General features: G+C 44.8%; 1 protein-coding gene across 1 annotated transcript in view; it reads right to left on the bottom strand.

Annotated features, from left to right (window-relative positions):
- The window catches only part of CACNA1S (calcium voltage-gated channel subunit alpha1 S), a 761,524-nt gene that overhangs the window by 431,156 nt on the left and 307,056 nt on the right, over positions 1 to 23,312 (bottom strand). The window contains exon 13 of the mRNA XM_083173194.1: positions 3,667 to 3,874. Coding sequence (XP_083029320.1) covers positions 3,667 to 3,874 — 208 coding nt within the window. The remainder of the gene's footprint in view (positions 1 to 3,666; positions 3,875 to 23,312) is intronic.

The raw sequence follows: 23,312 nt of genomic DNA, 5'->3' as shown, positions 1-23,312 counted from the left end.
TACATAACAATGTTTATAGCGCCACCCTGTATTATTCTAATACACCTATTGGGCATTATACTTATAGAAAAGGATTAAAATAAATCTGTGCATAACACTATATCTATATCTCTATATATGCATAACACTATATCTATATATATCTATATAACACTGGATATCTATACCTGGTTGAACTAGATGGACGCAAGTCTTTTTTCAGCCTTACCTACTATGTAACTATGTAACTATGCGAATGACAATGTCATCTATGGCAAAGCATTATTGTTTTCATTTGCAAAGGACACTGGATTTGAATTATTCAACTGACCATAAATGGAACATTTACTATACAAGTGCCCCCATATAAAAACTAAATAAAATAAAGAAATATATACAAAATACACTAAACATAAATATAACACACGGAAAACGTAATGTGCAAAAGTATTGCCAGGCGCAGTAATTTTTCAGGAAATTTTTTTTGGAAAAAATTCACAAAAAAACACTCAAAGAGTTAGACTCATTCAGGCCCTTTGGGGCAATAGTGTCCAACCTCATGATCCATTTTGCTTCTTTTCTTAGAAGCAAGAAGCCACGGTCCCCTCCTCGTTCAAGAGGTGGTACCCAGTCTATTATCATATAGGACATAGCTGATATTTGATGTTTAAGTTTAAGGAAGTGGGCTGCAACCGGTTTGTCTGTTCCGGATGTCTCATACGCCAGTCGAATAGAAGACCGGTGCTGGTTCATCCTCTCCCTGAAAGTCCGTATGGTCTTGCCCACATATATAAGCCCACACGGGCATTTGAGGATATAAACCACATGGTCCATTGTGCATACAAGATGATGTTTAATTTGTATCTTTAGACCAGAATGCGGATGGCAGAAGGTACTCCCCGTGATGAGTGCCCTGCATGTGGTGCACTTCAGGCACTTAAAGCAGCCGTTCTTATGCTGAAGCCAACTGCCTATGTCTTTTGTGTGGCGCATGTTTGGGCACATCAGGATATCCTTGAGGTTTTGACCCCTCTTGGCTCCTATCAGTGGTGGGGTGTGACTCACTGATTTAAAGGCAGGATCAGTTGCTAGTAACGGCCAATGTTTGCGCACTGCTTTGGTGACACTGTTGTACCCACTGTCACATTTCATTACAATGGTCATCCGGTTTGAACTGTCACGTTTGCGCCCATCAGTGCTAGAGTCCTCATTTATCTTTCTTGCTTTAATCAAGCAACGCTCAATATCGCTTGTCCTGTAGCCCCTTGCTTTGAAGCGCTCAGCACATTCTTCCAACTGTGACTCTGCTTGTGCTGGCTCGGAGTTATTCCGCATAACCCGCAAGAATTGCGAGACAGGTAGGTTGGACTTGAGCTTCTCAGGGTGGTGGCTTGTAGCCCATAACAGGGCATTTCTATCGGTTGATTTGCGATACAGCGTATATTGTAAATGGCAGTCCTTTTTAATCACTGTAACGTCCAAAAAATCGATTTTAGTTGCATCCACTTTGGCAGTGAATTTAATGGGACTGTCAAGCCTATTTAAATCCTCCACCATAGCCAGGAAAGACTCCTCCGTCCCCTTCCAGACCATGAATAGGTCATCAATAAATCTCTTGTAATGTACTATATTTGCAGCATACTTGTACAGAATGTGGACCTCTTCAAATTCCGCCATAAAGAGATTGGCGAACCCTGGCGCGAGGTTAGAACCCATTGCCGTACAAGACGTCTGCATAAAATGCTCGCCCTGGTACTGGAAATGGTTCAACGTTAGCACCTTCATAATCAAATCACAAATAAATTCAATCGGCGGCCCACTGTATGGACCACGTTGTAGTGCCTGCCGTACTGCACGGACTCCGGCCTCGTGAGGTATCACCGTGTATAACGAGGCCACGTCGAGTGTGGCTAGTATACACTCATCATTTAGCTCCACAAGACCCCTCAGGCCCCTCAGGAAGTCCCCAGTGTCTTTGATATAGCTCGATACCACCTGGACACATGGCTGCAAGTAAAAATCAACCAACTGTGCCAGGGGTTGTAGAATAGACCCACACGCTGAGATGATGGGCCTTCCTGGGGGGTCCTGGAGTGTCTTGTGGATCTTTGGTAGGGAATACAGCAGTGGGCATTTTGGATGTTCAACCACCAACAACTTGTGAAGATGCTCGTCAATCCAACCCATGCTCAACGCACTATTCAGCAGGTTATCAACCTCTCTTTTGACCCGTGGCATGGGATTGAAGTCGATCTTCACGTAGGTGCTAGTATCCCCTAACTGCCTCCTGATTTCTTTGTCATATGCAGTGAAATTCTGAAGCACAATTGCACCCCCTTTGTCAGCACTTCTGATCACTATAGATGTGTTTTTCTTCAATATATATATATATATATATATATATTAGTCAGTCAGTAGCTGATAACCAAGTCACCAGCATGGAATCGCATACTAGGGTTGGCATATTAATGCAGCAGGAGGCTGTGCTCCAGCAGCCTCTGTACTACCCATATCAGACAATTAAACCCCCACACAATCTGAGCAGGATGTACCAAGCATTTCCGATACATCCCGGTACTAACATATGCGATTAGTATCACAAAGGGCAGCTCTTGTGATAAAAGCTGCCCTTTGCGAAGAAGCAAGCAAGAGTGAGCAGATTTCCTCCTACTGTGCCCGGCAGTCTCCTACTCAGATGGCTGCAGGGGCTGCCAGGCTCTGCCTCCTGCTCCCTGCACCTGGAAGATCGACAGGGGTCCCATGGGGCAGCATGGGATGCAAACGGAAGCTCATTGGCGTCTATAGGGTTACGCCTGTAACCTCAAATGGCGAATACCCGGTGGTGGGACTTTAAAGCATATGAAAATGCTGTAAAAATCTGATAACAGGGTTTTTACCGCATTTTCAGTTTAGTACATCCCACTCTTACAGAGCAGTAACCCTGGCAGTACAGTCTGTGAGCGTGGGGCCATTGTGATGTATAGCAGCTGCAGAGGGCTCTTTACAGAACTCTGGTTGCGTTATGACAGCAGGGGCATGCTGCTCTACTGAAAGCTGGAGTTCTGAGACCTCAGATATCAGTTCAAGTGTATTTATGTACATTTGGTCGTGATCTAACAGCGGATGCCCCAAGATCTACTGGAAGATCATGATCTACCTTTTGGCCAGGGTTGGTCTAATGTGTACCCAGTTTTCCTAGTAAATTATGTATGTAATAGCTACTATATATAAATATAAAGAATGTTTACAAATAAAAAATTTAACTGATTTAGAAAAAGGATTTACAGTTTTGAATAATAATAATAATATTAGTATGACAAAATGTTCATTGTTTAGTTTATCTTACCACCACTACTACTACTATATTTCCCTATTTCTCCTTGTAGTAAATATATTTGTTAGGGCTGTTTCACACAGTACGGTTCCTGCCGCACGGTGAAATCCCGTACGGCCAGGGAGCCGTGCCGCACTCAGCAGTTGTGAATGGACACTATTGTGTCCATTCACACGGGACGGCCACGGCCCGGCCGCACGGCTGCAGCCGGATCCCCCCACTGGAAGGGACGGCTGCCGGGCTGTGGCCATCCCTGCCATTATAAAATTCTGAGTGCGGCGCGGCTCCCTGACCGTACGGGATTTCACCGTGCGGCAGGAACCGTACTGTGTGAAACAGCCCTTATGTGTTACCTGAAAGACAGTGATTAGTGCTTGAGGGAAATTGTCAAAAGTGCTTCTCCGAATCTCTGTATCTTCAAAGTCAAACTTTCCACCGAACATCTGCATCCCAAGAAGAGCAAATATGATCATGAAGAGGAATAGCAGGAGGAGAAGTGATGCAATAGATCGGACAGAGTTGAGCAAAGAAGCCACCAAGTTGTTCAGTGAAGTCCAATATCTGAAAAACACAACATTTTGAAATACGTACGTATGCATTGTTTGCAGCTACTGTAGAAGACATATATAGAATCAATATCTATCTGAACTCCAGGAAACTTGTTTGTTGAGGAATGCGTAATACCATAAATGCAAAGCATTACAAAGAAATGGGTATCATATTTACTGTATATAAGTTACTGAATCAATTAACACTGCTATTTGTTTATCCTAGAACTACAAGAAATACAGTAGAATGCAACGTTTACAGTTGTAAATGCAATAGAGGCACACAATTATATGATATACCATTGTTAGCTATTAACCCCAGCAAGACGAGAGTACATGCAGTCTTCCCAATGTATGTTTTTTGGCAGTTCTAATTGGAGATTAAAGGATAAAACATAGATATTGCTAATCGCCACCCACCCTGATGATCCCTATAGTGTTGGAACAGGGGGAGCAATATTTATGATGTTTTAGAGCACTTCCAGTGTTTATCCCTAAGGTGAGTGGGCAGTGATATGTCAATTAAGTTACAGCCATAAATAGCAGGTCACCTTGCTGAAGACCACATGGCCTTCCTCAAGGGTGTCTATAAAAGGAAAGTACAGTATATAATGTTACAATTAATATGACTTTAGAGTCAAACCAGAATACTAGAAAAACAGCACAGATATGGATAAAAAGTACAGACTTGATTTAAAACCTGTGTAGATGTACACAATTTACAATTTTACATATCTTATTACATTCATAAAGTATACATATATTTATCACATCCCAATTAGAAAATGCACATAATTATATTACATTTCAAGTATATAGGTTAAAGGCAATCCAATTCAATTTTTCGAACTCCAATATTATTTTGTCTTTTTTACTTACTGATAAACTTGTGATGACCTGTACTCATTCATAGGTCAGTGCAAATCCTTTTCACAGTGATTTCTATTTTTATTAATATTTATTAAAATACCTGTTTAGTGTTAAGCAGCTTATTCCTATACAAATGCAATGGTTAGGACCAAGGGGTTTATTCTAGTTCATTCTTTCTGACAAAATCCTTCTTAGATGGACAAAACCATGTGCACTGCAGGGGGGCAGATGTAACATGTGCAGAGAGAATTAGATTTGGGTGAGTTATTTTGTTTCTGTGCAGGGAAATACTGACTGCATGATTTTACACTTCAATATAGATCTCACTTTGAAGAAAAACCCCACCCAAATCTAATTCTCTCTGCACAAGTTACATCTGCCCCACCCGCAGTGCACATGGTTTTGTCCATCTAAGAAGGATTTTGTCAGAAAGAATGGACTAGAATAACCCCCAAGTGTTGATTCTCATATCGTGCAAAAGGAGGTTATATTCATTAATTGGACTTAATTGGTGATTTGTGTGAATGGCTAAAATGACAAACTATATTTACTAAAGATGCCCATACACGTTACAATTATTGTATACAATATCGCATTTCATCGCATCTCGGTTTTGTGATGAGATGAGATCTAGTACAAAAAGTATGTGCAGATGCCCAGACCTATGGGAACATCAGGCCCAATCCCCCAGGCCAAATCGGTGTGCTTATCTCAAAGCAATTCAAAAAAAGATATATCTTTTTGGTATAGGACCCTTTTAGATTTGATTCCTATCTCCAAATCTAATGCACAATTGAAATGGGAGGAGAACTTAGGACTCCCTATATCCGATGCCCAATGGGAGCAGATATTCATCTCATCCTACCGAATGTCTAGATGTTTGAATCACACGGAGATGCATATCAAATTGGTGAACAGATTATACCTAACCCCAGATAGACTTCACACGTTCTGGCAATCCTGTTCAAAATACTGCTGGCGTAATTGTGGAGAAGTAGGAGATATCTTCCATATATTTTGGTCATGCCCCTATATATGGGTCTTTTGGTCTGAGATATTTAAGCTGATCAATGAGGTGCTAAACCTTTCACTGTCGCCTTCTGAGGCCTTAGCCTTGCTACATATACATAAATTCCCCGCTGATGTGTTGCCCCACCATAGATACCTGTTGGGCCATATCTGTATATCTGCTAGGACAGCTATAGCCCAGAATTGGAAACAGTCTGCTCCCCCTCCTATCACCCAGTCACCAATAAGATACAATTCCACTTTACTATGGAAACTGAATGTATGCCACAATCATCCCCAACCTCCTCCCCATTGGAGAAATGGATGCTATGGCATAAGTATATCACAGATGGCGCGGGTCCCGCTTCCTCATCATAACTAGCTTTCCTCCCTCCTCCTCCTCCTCCTCCTATAGCATGCCTAGTATAATGCCAATGTATTATTAGATTTGATAGCTACTAATATATCACCACTAGACCTACGTTTGTTTGGATGCATTTGATGTATTACATCTTCTTATACTCATCGGATTTTATGTATGTATATTTGATTTAAGTGTTCCATATATGTATATATCCCATGTGCCTGGTTATCTACCCCCCCCCCCACCACCACCTGCAGACAAAAAACAAACATTTATATTTTCAATAAAAATTATTGATGCAAAAAAAAAAAAGTATGTGCAGCACATACTTTCGACTGTCGACCTAAGTGTGGTCGATTAAAACGATCCACATCCCTAGATTTATAGACAGGGAATATCCAAACACCTTGATAAATTCTGCTAGAGAGAGCCATAAAGAAAAATAGAGATCATCTACTATCCTATAATGCACAAGACAGGAAAAAAAACAAAGCCTGAACTTTGTAGCAACATATAACTGTTGGGAGAATTATTTAAAGAAGGTTCTGAAGAATCACTGGAATATACTACAACTGGATACTGTCCTCAAACAAGTGATACCTGAACAACTAAAGATAGTCTTTAGAAGTGCAAAGAATCTCAAAGAGATCTTGGCACCCAGCATGCTAAAACCTTTACAAGACGACCCTTGTAATGACTGGCTAAGAACCAAAGGTTTCTATAAATGCAGCCATTATATACATAAACAGTTTAGCAACACAGGCCATACTAAGGATTATAAAATAAAATACATGATGAATTGCTCTACCACTTTTGTAGTGTATTTAGAGAATGCGATTGGCCTTAAGTATGTGGGGAAAACAAAGAGACCACTACGTTTTAGAATTCAGGAACACAGAAGAGCCATTAAAAATAAAATGGACAACCATTCCGTCCCACGGCATTTTGCTAATAAACACAATGTGAACCCAGAAGCCCTTTCCTTTAAGTCCATTTAATATGTTATCTTGAGGGAAAGAGGTGGAGATCAGGACAAAAAATTGGCACAACAAGAGAGAGACTTATTGGATCCATTTTCTAAGTACTCTAATTCCCGCAGGTCTAAATGATTCCTATGAAATTGCACCATTTCTATTGAAAGGCACAGGGATACTCTACATAAACTGAGGACAAAATTTGAATAGATTAGAAAGATCCCCCATCCTTCTCCCTGTAAGCTCATGATTGATTTTATACTCATGTATGTTTTATATATATTTCTGAAATACCACGCATGCGCAGTTGCGGTAAATAGACGCTGGGATCCCAGAAGAGCTTCGGCCAATGTAAATACATACACAACCCTATAAAAAGGCTTATGGGTTCATGGTCCCCTAATTTGACCCCTGAGGAAGTCCTTAACATTAAAAAAGAGACAAAACACATTGGAAACCAGTACCTACCTTTCCATGACTGATGTAGTATATTCCAGACAAGCTTTTATAACTTTTTTATTGTACATTTTTATTGTGTGTAATGTAATAAATGTTTAAAATCACACGGGGGCGTGGCTTGGATGCCAAGGGAGGAGGAAACCTAGGAAGAGAGCTCCTTTCCATCTGGGATTTTCTAAAGATTCCTGAGCCCCCTGCTGCATCCAGAAGCCCCATCCTACCCTGCCACGCTATTCGCTGCCAGTGGGTTTGAGTTGCGGAGCCGAGGGACACTCCGGTAGTCCCTGTGGGTTGCGGCCTACTCACCATCCCGGAGCCGGGGCCTCAATTTCACCCGCCACCCGTGACGCTGCTCCGGGGGAACGTTCCGGCGGCCGAATGGCATGTGAGCACCTCACAGGCACTCCAGCCTCCTGCCAAGGACCCGAACACCGCCACCTGCCCGGTCTCTGCTCTCTGGGGTGGCTGTTGGGTCCTGCGTTTATCCCCAGTACAAGGGACATCTCCTTAGGATCGGTGGCCATCTTGAATGCTGCAGGCACCACCAGAGCTGCCGGTGCCCTCTACAGTTGTGCTGCCTCCTGCCAAACCTCATCTCTGTCTGCCTCCATAAAGTGGTAAGAGGCACAGTGTACCATATCACAATACTCCACCAGTGTGTGGCCCTGGTATTCTCCCCTGCTGCTAGGGCCTGCTCTATTTAATTTAACTGTTTCAATTAGTGCACACCTGGCTATCTGCTAGCCCACTGGGGGACCCCGGGGTGGCCATACGACCACTTTAGTCCCATCCTAGTGCACCACGGGCCCTGCTCCAATGTACTTCCCCATTGGATACACTCCTCCACCGTCTGCAGTGTGGGCATGATACCCCTCCTCGGTGCACACCACCCGGGGCTTCTATGTATATTTTCGTACCCTATTACGTGCCTCATATCATTTAACTGACGTTGCAGAGAATTGGATTCTATAGTGTGCTGTCCACTACGTTATCAGCTTTCTCTACACCATCCCTTCCAAAAAGCCTAGGGGGTCATTGCCTCCCCCGGTGTCCTTCCCATTCCAAAATAAAGCCCGTTCTACCCCTTCCCCATCTGATGTTTTGGCTCCCAAGGCCGCACTTTGCCCATCCCAACCCTCCAGCCTGCTGGCTGCGTCTGGTTTAGATCCCAATTCCTCAGGTCCCCTAACAGTTAACTCACTGTGTCAGGTCCTAACCGCCTTTAAAAGGGAACTAACTCAAGATCTCGCTGCATCTATCCGGGAAGTTAAAGTTGAACTTTCTGCAATTGGGGATCGAATGGATCATCTGGAACGTAAAATGGAGGAAATAGTGGCTTCCCATAATGGCCTTATCTCCACTCATGATACTCAGCAAACAGAATTGGAGGCATTTAAGTATAAATTAGCAGATATGGAAGACTGCTCCCGGAGGAATAACATTAAGATCCACGGAATCCCTGACTAATTCCCTCTGAACTGCTGGACTATGCTCTATCAGTATTCGGCAAACTCCTCCCCAATGTCGATGACAAAGATCTGCTGATAGATCAGATACACCGTCTACCTTGACCCAGGTCGATCCCAGCCTCCCTGCCTAGGGACACCCTCACAAATAAAGAACGTATCCTCCAGGCGGCCAGGAAGGCATGTGATTCGGATATTCTTGGAGGATTACAGCTCTTCCCCGATTGCTCTGTGACCACCATCGCCAAACGAAGAGTACTGGCTCCCATCACAGCAGCGCTCCGTTCCCAAGAGATCCCGTACCGGTGGGGATTCCCGGTGAAGTTAATCGTCACCCATTATAGCTCCTCCTACATGATTTCATCTCTCAAGGCTGAAGTTAAATTCCTGTCAGAATGGGATATTTCGGTTACGCTTCCATCAACATTCCAAGTTAACCCACTACCCTAATCTGACTGGTCTACTACATGACTCTAGTTTCTGTGCCCTGAGACTTGTCTACATGTGTTTTCTGGGCAGCTGATGAGATTTCCGTTTAAGATTCATAAGATGCTAATATATCACACTTTCCTTAAAGTATACACTTAATTCTTTGTTTTCTAGTGCCTTAAGGACCCAGTACATCAGGTCTGTATAACTACTGCAGGGGAGAAGGGAAAAACTGTGCAGTAGAGTAAACTTGAGGGGAGCGGCATAGGAGCCACCACCCAGGGCTAAGGAAGTAACATAGCAATACAATTGGAAGGAAAGCAAAAACATTGGAGAAAAACTAACTTGAGTAGTGTGGTATAACTATAAAAGTTATATAGTCTTAGCCTAGAACATTGTATCTTTATTCCCCTAATAATAAACCTATATAAATCATATTTTTAAAATGGGTATGTGCCTAATCATAGTGTCTCTGTGTTATACCAAGAGGTTGTTTGGATAGCTTGTCTCAGGGAGTTTTTTGTTATTAAAGGTAATGATTTGACATACAGTATGGTAACTGAGAGGAACTTCTTTATTTTTATTTCCTTTTTAAGCAACATTTCTAGCCAGTCCATTTGAAATAAGTGGGCGATTCAAGGCTCCAGTAATGTTATTGTTAATGTATTAGCTGAAACCCATTGAGATAAAATTGTTTTTCTTGTTGCCGCAAATATCTTTACTAATAATATTTTCTGTCCTGATGATAGGCCTATGACATTTGCGGGCTGAGTAATATCCCTAAGTGCCCATTCTGGTGTGATAGAGCAACGTATTCCATTTCTAGACCATATATTGTCATGGCCCGTTCTCGCTGCCTACCTGTGCGTGCTGTGCGGCGAGGCCTGGTCCGGGTCACGGGATCCCGACAGCGGGTCAAGCTGACGGGGAGAACGGCGCCACCGCCTTACTGTTCAGGCGGCGGCGTTCGGGTCTTCCGGCGGGCTGTGACTTGCGGGGGACAGTCGGGCCAGGAGCAGGGTCACGCTGCTGCATGCTGGGCGACGGGGGGGTTAACCCAGCAGTACCTACGGCAGCCTGTGGGAGAATCACCAACAGGCACCGGGTCAGGGGCTGAGCTGAGAGGGCTGCAATGTCCTCAAATGGCAGCCATCTTATTGGAGCCCACCAATAGAATTACCAATCCAGGAGCTGCAGCCAATTGCAGTTTTCCCAGGGGATAAAAGGCTTCAGCCTGCAGCAGGCTGGTGCCAGAGCTTCGTTTGTCATTCCGTTGGAAGGATCAGCGTCCTGTGCTCCCCAACCTGGTTACCACGGTAACTGTCTCCTGTTACAGTGCACCCTCCGTTGCCAACACCTGTGCACCTCCAGTCTTCTGCTACAGTGCACCCTCCGTTGCCAACACCTGTGCACCTCCAGTCTCCTGCTATAGTGCACTCTCTGTTGCCAACACCTGTGCACCTCCAGTCTCCTGCTACAGTGCACCCTCCATTGCCAACACCTGTGCACCTTCAGTCTACTGCTACAGTGCACTCTCCATTGCCAACACCTGTGCACCTCCTGTTTTCTGATACAGTGCACCCTCTGCTGCCAACACCTGTGCACCTCCAGTCTCCTGCGACAGTGCACCCTCCGTTGCCAGCACCTGTGCACCTCCAGTCTCCTGTTACAGTGCAACCTCCGCTGCAACCTCCTGTGTGTCCTCCGTCTTCAGCTCAGTGTACCTCCAGCCTCCAGGCCTCCATACACCTCGAGCTGCTAGCCTCTAAGTCCTCCATGCTCCCACTGGCTACCTTCAGCAGTCTATAGCTCCAGGGAGATCTTCGGGCATCCTGTATATCTATCTACCTCTGACTGGCCTATGAGAAAGACCTACATCCGTCCGGCTATCCTCCGGTCCCCAACCGATCCTGTCATGCGCTCGGGTCCACAACATAAACAGGTACTGACATATATACTGACTACTTTCCAGCCAAAAAACGTTAACTTCTGGGCATGTCCTCATGTTCTATTACTTATTTTCCTTTGAAGAAAATTTCCCTCCTGTACTATGTTAAAACCCTTGATAGATTTGAAGATTTCTACCATGTCCCCCCTTTCCCTTCTCTGCTCCAAACTATACATGTTAAGATCTTTTAGTCTTTCTAGGTACGTTTTGTGATGTAGGCCATGCACCATTTTAGTTGCCCTTCTTTGTATAGTCTCTAATGTATTTATATCCTTCTGAAGATATTTTCTCCAGAACTGGACACAGTATTCCAGATGAGGCTGTACCAATCACCTAATAATGTGGGGGGCGTGACCAGTGTTCTGGTTGGGGGGTCTGCTCATGGGTGTGTCTCTATTTGTTTAAATACTTTCAACATATATATATATATATATATATGTGTGTGTTTGACCAGTTATAGGTGCACCCGCAGGATGCCAATGTCCTATGATACATGCGGGGTGAGGCGGCATTCTAGTCATAAAAAAATACTGAAAGCCAAAACTTGGTAGACAACATTTTAGCACCTTTTATGTGGTCACCTAAGTTTTCCACACTTTATACCCCTTATACAAATCAGGCAACACAATAGTAACTCCCTAATACTGTACTTGCCTCTTACACATTATCATGGAATGAGCCAAAATTCACACTGACTGAGTCAAAATTCACGTTATGCCACACAGATTAAGGCACATTTTGCCACATGGATTGAGCCAAAATACACACTATACCAAACAGATTGAGCAAAAAATCACAACATGCTTTCCATACAGGGACATTGCGCGCCACAGGCGTGCATTATAAATTTACACCATAATGCCCATTACATGTTAAGCCACACACCATAATTTCCATTATGTATTATTCCAAACACCATAATGCCAATTCAAAATTATGCTACATAAGTGCTGCTTACCTACATGCTCATTGCCAGGGGTTCCATGCTCGTTGCCATGTGGGATTACATGCTCATTGCCAAGGGGGAATACATGCCTGCAGTAACTAGGGGACAGCCGCCGCGAGGCAGAAGTGACAGCCATTGACAGTATTCAGAGCACTGCAAGTCCTGGCTATTTAAAATAATACCCCTTTCACACTAGAAAATGCAGGGACTTACCTGGGATTTTCTGGTGTGAAGGGGAGAGAAACCCCACCCCCCTCTCCTTTAACCGGCTATATTGTTTAACCGGCTATATCTTCGGAACCAACAGACCCATTTACATGAGACCAGTATCATATTGAATAACTTTAAGTGACCTTCAAATGATTTTGGTCCCATGAAACTGTGCCATTTGATTCCAGAGAAATCTACCCTCAAAGAACAAGAACAGCCATGAAATTACATTTCAGAAATAAAATCAGTTTACCCGCAATATCTCTGGAACCAATTAACCCATGTGAACTAGCCTGGTATCAGATTGAAGGCCCAGCGATTTGGCTTCGAGCTTCTGTGATGCCAGGTTAAGAACTGGCACCTGTCAGAACTGGGTGGGGGTCGGAATTAGTGGGTCCCATATTATCCTATGGGGAAAACTTTTCAGCTTTGCCCGGCGGTATCTCCGGTTCCCGGGGGCTAGCGATGCGGGGCTGGGCTCGGTGGAAAGCCCCAGTCCTCATCTACAAAATGGGCTTATTTGGAGAGTGGGTCTGGAGCTGTAGCTCCATCAGGCTCACTGTTAATCCGGCCCTGGCATTCCTGCCTTTAAGTCACTTCAAATAGTGACTCCTAGATCCCTTTTCTCCTCAGTAGTTTCGCTTATAGTACCCTTGATACTATATTGAGCTTTTGGGTATTTGAGTCCCAAGTGCATCATTTTGCATTTTTTAGCATTAAATTGTAGTTGCCATGCTCTTGACCAATTCTCAAGTTAACCTAGATCATCAGTCATTTGATTTACCCCTGCTGGTGTGTCTACTCTGTTGCATATCTTTGTGTCATCTGCAAAAATGCATACTTTCCCTTCAATACCATTTGCAATGTCACTAACAAAGATATTAAAGAGCACTGAACCAAGTACAGATCCCTGGGGTACTCCACTGGTAACATGTCTCTCCACAGAATGCACTCTATTTACTACAACTGTCTGTTTCCTATCCTTCAACCAGGTTCTTATCCATTTAATTGTTTTATAATACAATCCCACACTTTCAAGTTTATTTAGCAGTCTGCCATGTGGGACAGTGTCAAATGGCTTACTAAAGTCTAGATATGCCACATCTACAGCCCGCCCCCTTCATCTATTATTTTGGTCACGGAGTCAAAAAAGTCAATAAGATTTGTTTGACATGATCTCCCTGCAGTAAAACCATGCTGTTTTGGATTCTGTAAATTGTTTAAATTAAGATATTCCACTATTGTTTCTTTTAATAGTTTTTCCATTAATTTCCCTACTACTGATGTAAGTACCGGTCACCGGTCTGTAGTTACTTGCTTCTTCTTTGCGTCCGCCTTTGTGCAGTAGAACTACATTTGCTTTTCTCCAGTCCTCTGGAACTGCACCTGTATCTAGTGACTGGTTGAATAAATCTGTTAATGGCGCTACCAGCACATCTTTTATTTATTTTAGTATCCTTGGATGCATTCAGTCTGGCCCCATTGATTTATACACTTTCAGTCTTGAAAGTTCTGTTAGGACTTTCTCCTTAGTAAATGTACTTCCATCGACCTTATTTTTATGAATGTCCTTGCAACTTAACTGTGGTCCCTTCCCTTCTCCTTCTATTGTGAATACGGAGCAAAAATAATTATTTAGATGATCTGCAATTGCCTTGTCTCCCTCCACCAAATTCTCAGTGTCTTTCACTTATATACTTAAAAAAGGTTTTGCTTCCTTTATCTACTGACTGAGCCATTTTCTCCTCAGCTTGTGCCTTGGCACGCCTGATCACTTTCTTAGCCTCCTTGCGTCTGGCAAGATACACTTCTTTGTCATTATTATTTTGAGTCTGCTTGTATGCAAGTGTGGGTACTAAATCATTTTGATCAGATGGCATCTTCCGATATATGATAAAGGGAGAACCTGCCATGATCTAAAATCTGCTAAAAGGTTTGCTATTATGGGGAGAGTAGTTGGCGAGATGAAGATTGGCTGGGTCTACCGTTATAATAAGACAAAGATAGGTAAAAGAATGTTCTGCCCATAAAAATGGGAAATCGTTAGACCATCCAACTTTTGCATTTTTATTTAGTGTTAATGCTTTATTTTTAGATTTGTTAATTGTAAACCCGGAGACATTCTCAAATTCAGAGAATAATTGCATTAGGTTAGAAAAAGCTTTTTGGGATTGGCAAGGAGATCATCAGCATATTCTGATACTTTAAGTTCTGTGCGTCCTACACTTATGCCTTGCCAGTCTAAATGAAATAATCTGATAAGGGGATCAATTGGTAAGTTAAATAATAAAGCGGATAACGGGCAACCCTGTCGGGTGCCTCAAACTAAATCAAAATAGGAAGTATTTAAACCGTTTATTGTTAAGAAGGCGGTTGGTGAGGCATATAACTTTCGAAATAGGCTAATAAACCCTACCCCCAGCCTTTGCATATGAAATACTCTCAACAAATGTGACCAGGAAACTCTGTCAAAGGCTTTGTCCGCATCCAAGCTCACCAATAGGGATTTACTCCTAGTCAGGGTTTGTGACTGTGTCAAAGCTGCTTTCACCTGGTGGATATTATGAACCGATGATCTTCCCTGTATAACGGGGGAAATAATTGTATTCGTATTCTTGCTACGAATGAATACGACTGCATACCTCATATGCAAAGTCGTGTTCCGGAGGGGGATTTACAAAGCAGTCATATACGACTGCTTTGTAACCCTCCGATGTCGTATTCATTTGTATTAGCTGGCCGTATATACGGCCGCTAATACGAATTCCTACAGGCAGTCTGCATGGATCAGTCAGATCCGTGCAGACTGCAAGGTGTAAAAAAAAAAATAGAAATAAAAATAAATAAATTAAAAAAATTGCGTGGGGTCTCCCCCACAGCTGAAACCAGCACCAGGCTAACAGACCCGGGGCCGGTAATTAAAAATCAGGGAACCCGACAAATAGGGGTTCCCCGATTTTTTTTTTTACAACCAGCCCCAGGCTCCAGGTCCGGGGCTGGTTCCCAAAATACGGGGGACAAAATGACTAGGGGTCCCCCGTATTTTAAGAACCAGCCCCAGGCCAAACCAGCCAGCAGGGTAATGCCACAGCCGGGGGGAGACTTTTTATACAAGTCCCCCCGGCCAAAGCATTAACCCTACTGACCAGTCAGCCTGGCCAGGGGCCCTGGGGGAGTGGGGACCCCCCCAATAAATGGGTCCCCCCCTCCAGGACTTACCTGACCAGGCTGAAGCCTGGTGCTGTCCTCAATGCCCCTGGGCGGTGGGCATCGAGCTGATTGAAGTGTAAAAAAATAGGATTTTAATACCTACCGGTAAATCCTTTTCTCAAAGATCTTATGGGATACAGGGAAGTCGTTCTTAACGATGGGGAAAATAGCATATCCAAAGGAGACAGGCACATTTAAAACTTTATACTGGGTGTACTGGCTCCTCCCCTCTGCTCCCCTCCCTCTAGCCAGTTAAGGGAACTGTGCCGAAGGAGAAGAACAATATGAGAGGAATATGTGTAATATTTACCGTGGTGAGATTCATCCAGCACACCCAACATACATTCAACGTACATAGACCACATTAGCAACCACAGAACCTGGGAAGTCTAAGGGCCTAAGAACATGTCAAACATGACAAATTTTCAGAACTGTGTTCCAACTGGAACAATTTATAAGAATTATCACCTAAGTGACAATCTACACTCGTGAACCGTTAAGGTACACTATGTAACATTAGGTTACCTTGGTAACCTACACCCTTATGTCCGCAAGGAACAAAAAAGTTCTAGTTCATTCTTTCTGACAAAATCCTTCTTAGATGGACAAAACCATGTGCACTGCGGGTGGGGCAGATGTAATTTGTGCAGAGAGAATTAGATTTGGGTGGGGTTTTTCTTCAAAATGAGATCTATATTGCAGTGTAAATTAAAGCAGTCAGTATTTTCCCTGCACAGAAACAAAATAACTCACCCAAATCTAATTCTATCTGCACATGTTACATCTGCCCCCCTGCAGTGCACATGGTTTTGTCCATCTAAGAAGGATTTTGTCAGAAAGAATGAACTAGAATAAACCGCAAAGTGAGCAAGGCAAACCTCCGCACAGAGGCGGGCGCCCTGTATCCCATAAGAACTTAGAGAAAAGGATTTACCGGTACGTATTAAAATCCTATTTTCTCTATCATTCTTATGGGATACAGGGAAGTCGTTCTTAACGATGGGCATATACCAAAGACATCAGAACGGGCGGGATTGTGCAGAACTTATTGCCGCAGCACCGCTTGCCCAAACTGAGTATCTTCAGTGGCCAGAGCGTCAAATTTGTAAAACTTGACAAAGGTGTGTTGGCCTGACCATGTGGCAGCTCTACACAATTGTAAGGCCGATACTCCTCGGGCAGCCGCCCAGGAAGTCCCCACTGAACGAGTTGAGTGGGCTTTCACCCCAGCAGGCATAGGAAGCTTTGCTACCACATAAGCCTGTTTAATGGTTGCGCAGTGCAATAGACTGCTTAGAAGCAGGACGCCCGATCTTTTGGGTATCGTAAAGGACAAAAAGTCCATCAGTCTTGCGAATTCTTGCTGTTCCCCTGATGTAGACACAGAGAATCCTTACCACATCCAAAGATGTTGGCACCTCAGAATGATGCCCACTAGCAGGAACCACAATTGGCTGGTTCACATGGAACGCAGACACCACTTTAGGCAGAAAACGTGAATTAGTGCGCAATTCTGCCCTGTCTTCATAGAATATCAAATATGGGCTCTTGCAGGTTAATGCCCCTAGCTCAGAGACCCTCCTAGCCGAAGCTAGGGCTAGTAAGACCACCGTCTTCCATGTCATATTTCAGATCAAGTTCCTCCAATGGCTCAAACCAGGAGGATTTTAGGAACGTCAGAACGACATCCAAATCCCATGGTGGAGTAGGGGCCACAAAAGGAGGCTGTATATGCAATACTCCTTGCAGAAATGTCTGCACTTCAGGTATATTAGCCAATTTCTTTTGAAAAAAGACAGATAGTGCAGATACCTGTACCTTCAAGGAACCTTGAACCTTGTAGGCCCAGGTCCAGACCTGATTGAAGAAATCTAAGAAATCTTTCCAGTTTAAACTCCGAAGGAGTAAACTTTTCCTGTTCACACCAACCCACATATCTCTTCCATATATGGTGGTAATGTGCAGCCGTTACCGGTTTTCTTGCACTAGTCATAGTTCTGATGACTGAAGTGTGAAATCCCTTCTGCGTCAGGATCTGCCGTTCAACTTCCAGGCCGTCAAACGCAGCTGTTCCAAGGCCTGGAAGACGCACGGGCCTTGCATGAGCAGGTCTCTTTGCAGAGGTAGGTGCCTCGAGTCCCTTTGCAGACTTAGAAGCTCTGGGCACCACGTTCTTCGTGGCCAGTCCGGAGCCACAAGAATCACCTCGGCTCCGTCTCTTCTTATCTTCCTTAGCACCCGAGCCACTAGGGGAATCGGTGGGAAGACATACACCAGGCTGTTGAACGTCCACGGTATGGAGAGGGCGTCCACTCCTTCTGCCTGAGGGTCTCTTGCCCTGGAGAAGTACCTGGATACTTTCCAATTGTGTCTTGATGCCATCAAGTCTACTAGTGGGGTCCCCCACCGAGCCACCAGAGAACTGAATACCTGGTGGTGTAGACTCCATTCCCCGGGATGGAGCTCGTGGCGACTGAGGAAGTCTGCTTCCCAGTTGTCCACCCCTGGTATGAATATGGCAGAAAGAGCCTGACAGTGACTCTCTGCCCAGGACAGGATCTTTGTTGCTTCCCGCATGCAGGGCCTGCTTTTGGTCCCGCCCTGCCTGTTCAGAAACGCCACAGTAGTGGCATTGTCTGATTGGATGCGGACCGCCTGTCCGCTGAGGAGAGGGGCCGCCTTCAGAAGTGCATAATACACAGCACGTAACTCCAAGTTGTTGATGTGGAGGCGTGTTTCCCATAGGGTTCATTTGCCCTGAAAGCACTGACCCATGGTCACTGCACCCCAACCCAGGAGGCTCGCATCCATGGTGACTAAGACCCAATCCTGGATGCCAATCCGCCGCCCCGCTTGTAAGTTGGGCGTGTGGAGCCACCACTGTAGTGACAGTCTGGTCCGTGATGACAACACAATCCACCGATGCATCTGGCGGTGTGAACCGGACCACTTGCTCAGGAGGTCGAGCTGGAAAGTCCTGGTGTGAAACCTCCCGAATTGGAGAGCCTCGAAGGAGGCCACCATCTTTCCTAACAGGATAATGCACTGGTGCACTGTCACCTGGGGGGGGGTTTCAACAAGTCTGTGACCAGTTTTTGAATGTCTACAATTTTTTCCTGTGGCAGGGACACTCATGAGAGCCGTGTCCAGCACCATCCCCAGGAACTGTAGTCTCTGTGAAGGGATCAGAGAGGACTTTGCTAAGTTCAGGAGCCAACCATGACCCGACAGGGTCTGTATGGTAACTTGCAAGGCTGCCTGCAATTCCTCTGGCGACCGCGCCTTTACCAGCAGGTCGTCCAAGTATGGTATCACACAAATACCTTGTTTCCTTAGAACCACCATCATCTCCGCCATCACCTTGGTGAATATGTGCGGGGCTGAGGACAGGCCGAACGGCAGTGTGCGGAACTGATAGTGATCGTTCAGTAGCGCAAACCTCAGGTATTTCTGATGAGGGGCCCATATTGGGATGTGAAGGTAGGCGTCCTTCACGTCCAAGGACGCCAAGAACTCCCCCTCCTCCAGTGCCGCTATAACGGCCCGCAAGGACTCCATCTTGAACTTGGTTACCGTCAAGAAGGGATTCAGGGATTTTAAATTCAGAATCGGGCCGTCCGGTTTTGGGACTACATATAAATTTGAGTAATAACCCTGCCCACTCTCCAGGGGAGGGACCAGGGTTATCACCCTGGCCTGTACCAGCTTTTGGATTGCTTGCTGCAACACCACTTGGTCCTCTGTGGACGCTGGAAGGCCTGATTTGAAGAACCTCTGAGGTGGCTGTACTGCAAACTCCAGCTTGTAGCCGTGCGTAATAAGAGCCTGTACCCAAGCATTGAGGCACAAGGCTTCCCAAACATGGCCAAAGAACGCCAGTCTGGCTCCCACATCTGCCAGAGCTATTGGTGGAGCCCCACCATCATGCTGCGCGCTTACCTGCAGCTGCCCCGGATGGCCGCTCTGAAGTGGCCGAAGCAGAAGGCTTCCTGAATTTACCCGGGAGCCTCTGGTAGCATTTGAACCACCCCTGGCTTTAGGGCGGAATTTACTTGTCCGAAAGGACTGCTTGGAGTGAGAATGAAAAGGACGCTTGGGCGCCTGTGGGGTTGATGGCAGGAATGTGGACTTCCCTGCCGTGGCTTTAGAGATTAACTCATCTAAATCACTCCCAAACAACCTGCCGCCTGTGAAGGGGAGGTTTTCTACACTCCGTTTGGAGTCAGCATCAGCTACCCACTGCCGCAGCCAGAGGGATCTGCGCCCTGACACCGCCATGGCTGAGTTACGGCCGTTAATGGCTCCTAACTCCTTCTGCGCTTCACACAGGACTTTAGCTGTGTCCTGAATATGGTGCAATTTTTCAGACACCTGCGCTACTGTCATGTCACCCAGAAGACCTTCCTGGATCTGGGAGGCCCACGTGTATATAGACTTAGCCATATAACAACTTGCTAAGACAGGACGCTGACACGCGCCACTAGCAGTAAAAATGGACTTAAGGGTGTTTTCCACCTTTCTGTCCGTGGCATCTTTCAGTGAAGACGACCCTGGTACTGGAAGCACCATCTTTTTAGCTAAGCGAGACACAGAAGAATCAACCTCCGGTGGCTCCTCCCACACCTAAGGATCAAAAGGGATTGTGGCTTTAAATTTCTTAGCCACTTTAAACCTCATTTCTGGGTTTTTCCATGCTAACTTGAAAGTGCTTTCCGGGTCAGACTGCTCAGGGAAAATCACCTGTTGCTTCTTCTGAGTAGCAAAGAAAGCATCCCCTTCAGAGGATTCAGCTAAGGGAAGGTCCAACACCTCCCTGATTGCCATAATTAATGGCTCTGTGCCCCGCAGCAGTGACTGTGAAGCATCAGGCTCCTCATCACCTGCGTCTGCATCTCCCACATCATCATCATCCCCATCATCAGCCCCAGAATCACTTCTCTTACGAGTATCCCCAGGGGTAGGAGTGATTATATCAACTCTGGCAGAAAGGATAGCAAGCTCCCTCTGCACCCTCTGGGTCTGTGCTGCAGTAGCAGTTAACTGTGTAGTTACAGTTTCAAGCATGGCTTTCATCCCTGCTGCCCAGGCAGGCTCTTGTGAGCTGTCCTGTGTGCTACTCTGCTGCCCAGTAAGTTGTGGGGGACATACATGGCTCACAAGTAACCTGTGATGAAGATGCTGGCACAAACTTATCACTGCACACCATACATGTAAGTTTCCTCACCATTGCGACAAACATCTCTGTGCCTCTGACAGTCAGATGCGGGGTGTGCCCGGAGCGCCAACATGCAGAAGATTACCTGGACTACGGCGGATCAAGAGAAGACATCTTCACCACAGGACCAGGTGAGTAGGATTTCCTTCCACAGCTCCACCATGGATTACTTCGGACCCGGACACCGCCATGGACCTGGAGGATGACACGGACCACCGACATGGGCCTGGAGGACGACACGGATGCCGACACAGGACCAGGACACCAGGACCGAGGGCTACCTACAGGCTCAAGATAGGTAAGTATCAGTATGTGTGTAATGTATGTATTAAAGTTTTATTTTCATTTTGTCAGTGTGTATTTATTGTACTATTTTTATTACTGTGGAACTACAAGTGCCAGCGGTTCCTTTAATGCTCGCAGGCTGGGACTTGTGGTTCTCCAAGTCCCAGCTTGCGGGGGAGGCTTGCTGGGACTCATAGTTCCACAGTTTTAAACAATAGTTTTTAATCTTTTTTTTACACTTCAATCAGCTCGATGCCCACCGCCCAGGGGCATCGAGGACAGCACCAGACTTCAGCCTGGTCAGGTAAGTCCTGGAGGGGGGGACCCCTTTATTGGGGGGTTCCCCACTCTCCCAGGGCCCCTAGCCAGGCTGACTGGTCAGTAGAGTGATGTTTTGGCTGCGGGACCTTATATAATAAGTGTCCCCCGGCTGTGACATTATCCTGCTGGCTGGTTTGGCCTGGGGCTGGTTCTTAAAATACGGGGGACCCCTAGTCATTTTGTCCCCCGTATTTTGGGAACCAGCCCCGGACCTGGAGCTGGTTGTTAAAAATCGGGAAACCCCTATTTGTTGGGTTCCCTGATTTTTAATTACCGGCCCTGGCTCTTTCAGCCTGGTGTTGGTTATGGCTGTGGGGGGGACCCCACGTCCGGTTTTTTTTTCATTTATTTATTTAATTTTCCTTTTTTTTTTACACTGCAGCCTGCTTAGATCTGACTGATCCGTGCAGGCTTAAAGCAAATACGACAGGACAATCAAGGTGTATTTTCCTGCCGTATTTTCGTGGCTGTTTCACGCCAATTAGCAGCCGTATTTTCAATACGGCTGCTTAGTAAATCAGGAACCACCATTCTTTTGAATGGTGATTTCTGCCGTTTTCTTTCGATGGTGTAGACATTCGTATTTGTAAATACAAATACGAATGTCCCATCATTAAGAATACAAATATACGTTTTTTTTTTCATAGTAAATGCCAAAAATACGTATACACCAAAAAAAATTGTATTTTCGTATGAAAATACGATTTTTTTCCACAATTTTTTTTTAGTAAATTTCCCCCAACATGTCTGCGAAGGATGAAGTAATTTTGATAAGACTATTTGCAATCTTTGAGCTATGATAGTTGTTAATATCTTCAGATCCTGATTCAATAATGAATTAGGTCTAGATTATGTTACATAGTTTGGGTCTTTTCCTGCCTTTAATAGTACAATGATCCTAGCTTGTTTAAAACCCGAAGGAGGCGTGTTCCTAGAAAGGATAGAATTAAATAGGTTGAGCAGATATGGTGTTAAGTGCGGCAATAATAGCTTATAATATTCTGCATTTAATCCGTCTGGACCCAGAGATTTACCCTTGGACAGTTTTTTTATACTTACTTTAAGATCTACTTCTGTCACCGGCTCTATCATGCATTACTTTCTAACTGTCTTAATATGGGAAGTTTAGCTCTTCTTCAAAAATACATCCCTAAAGCTGGGTGATCCAAAGGTGAGGAATATAAATTTGTATAGTATTTTAAAATGGAATCTGCTATATTTGCTGTACTTCTATCTTGATTACCTTCCTCCGAGATGATTTTCGATATTCGGGTTATTGGGCGTCTTCCTCTAGCCACTGATGCTAGTAACTTCCCCGCTTTATTTCCCCAATGGAAATATCTGTGTTTTTGAAAATCTAGATAATATTGAGCTTTTTCTGTGCATATAGTATCATACAGTGCTTTAGTTTCTAGAAATACTTGTCGAGATTCCCCTGAATTATTGCCCAACATCTCAGCATAGGCAGAAGATACCGCTGCACTAAGCTCTGTGTATCTACTGGTTAGAGTTTTTCGTTTAGCTGCTACATATGCTATTATATTGCCCGTATTACAGGTTTAGTTGCAGCCCGGAATAGATTTATATTATCTAGATGCTGAATATTATCCTCTGCATAATTAAAAAAAATGTTGCTGCAATGTTGAGCAAAACTCAGGGGATTCCGATAGATATGTGGGGAATCTCCAATTATAGGATTGAGCAATAGGGGATGAAAGCATTAATTCAAACCATGAAGGGGCGTGG

The sequence above is a fragment of the Crinia signifera genome, chromosome 2, assembly GCF_055691185.1.
Source record: "Crinia signifera chromosome 2, ASM5569118v1, whole genome shotgun sequence".
Lineage (NCBI taxonomy): Eukaryota > Metazoa > Chordata > Amphibia > Anura > Myobatrachidae > Crinia > Crinia signifera.
The sequence above is the reverse complement of the archived record's forward strand: the minus strand, read 5'-3'. Positions and strand labels throughout refer to the sequence as shown.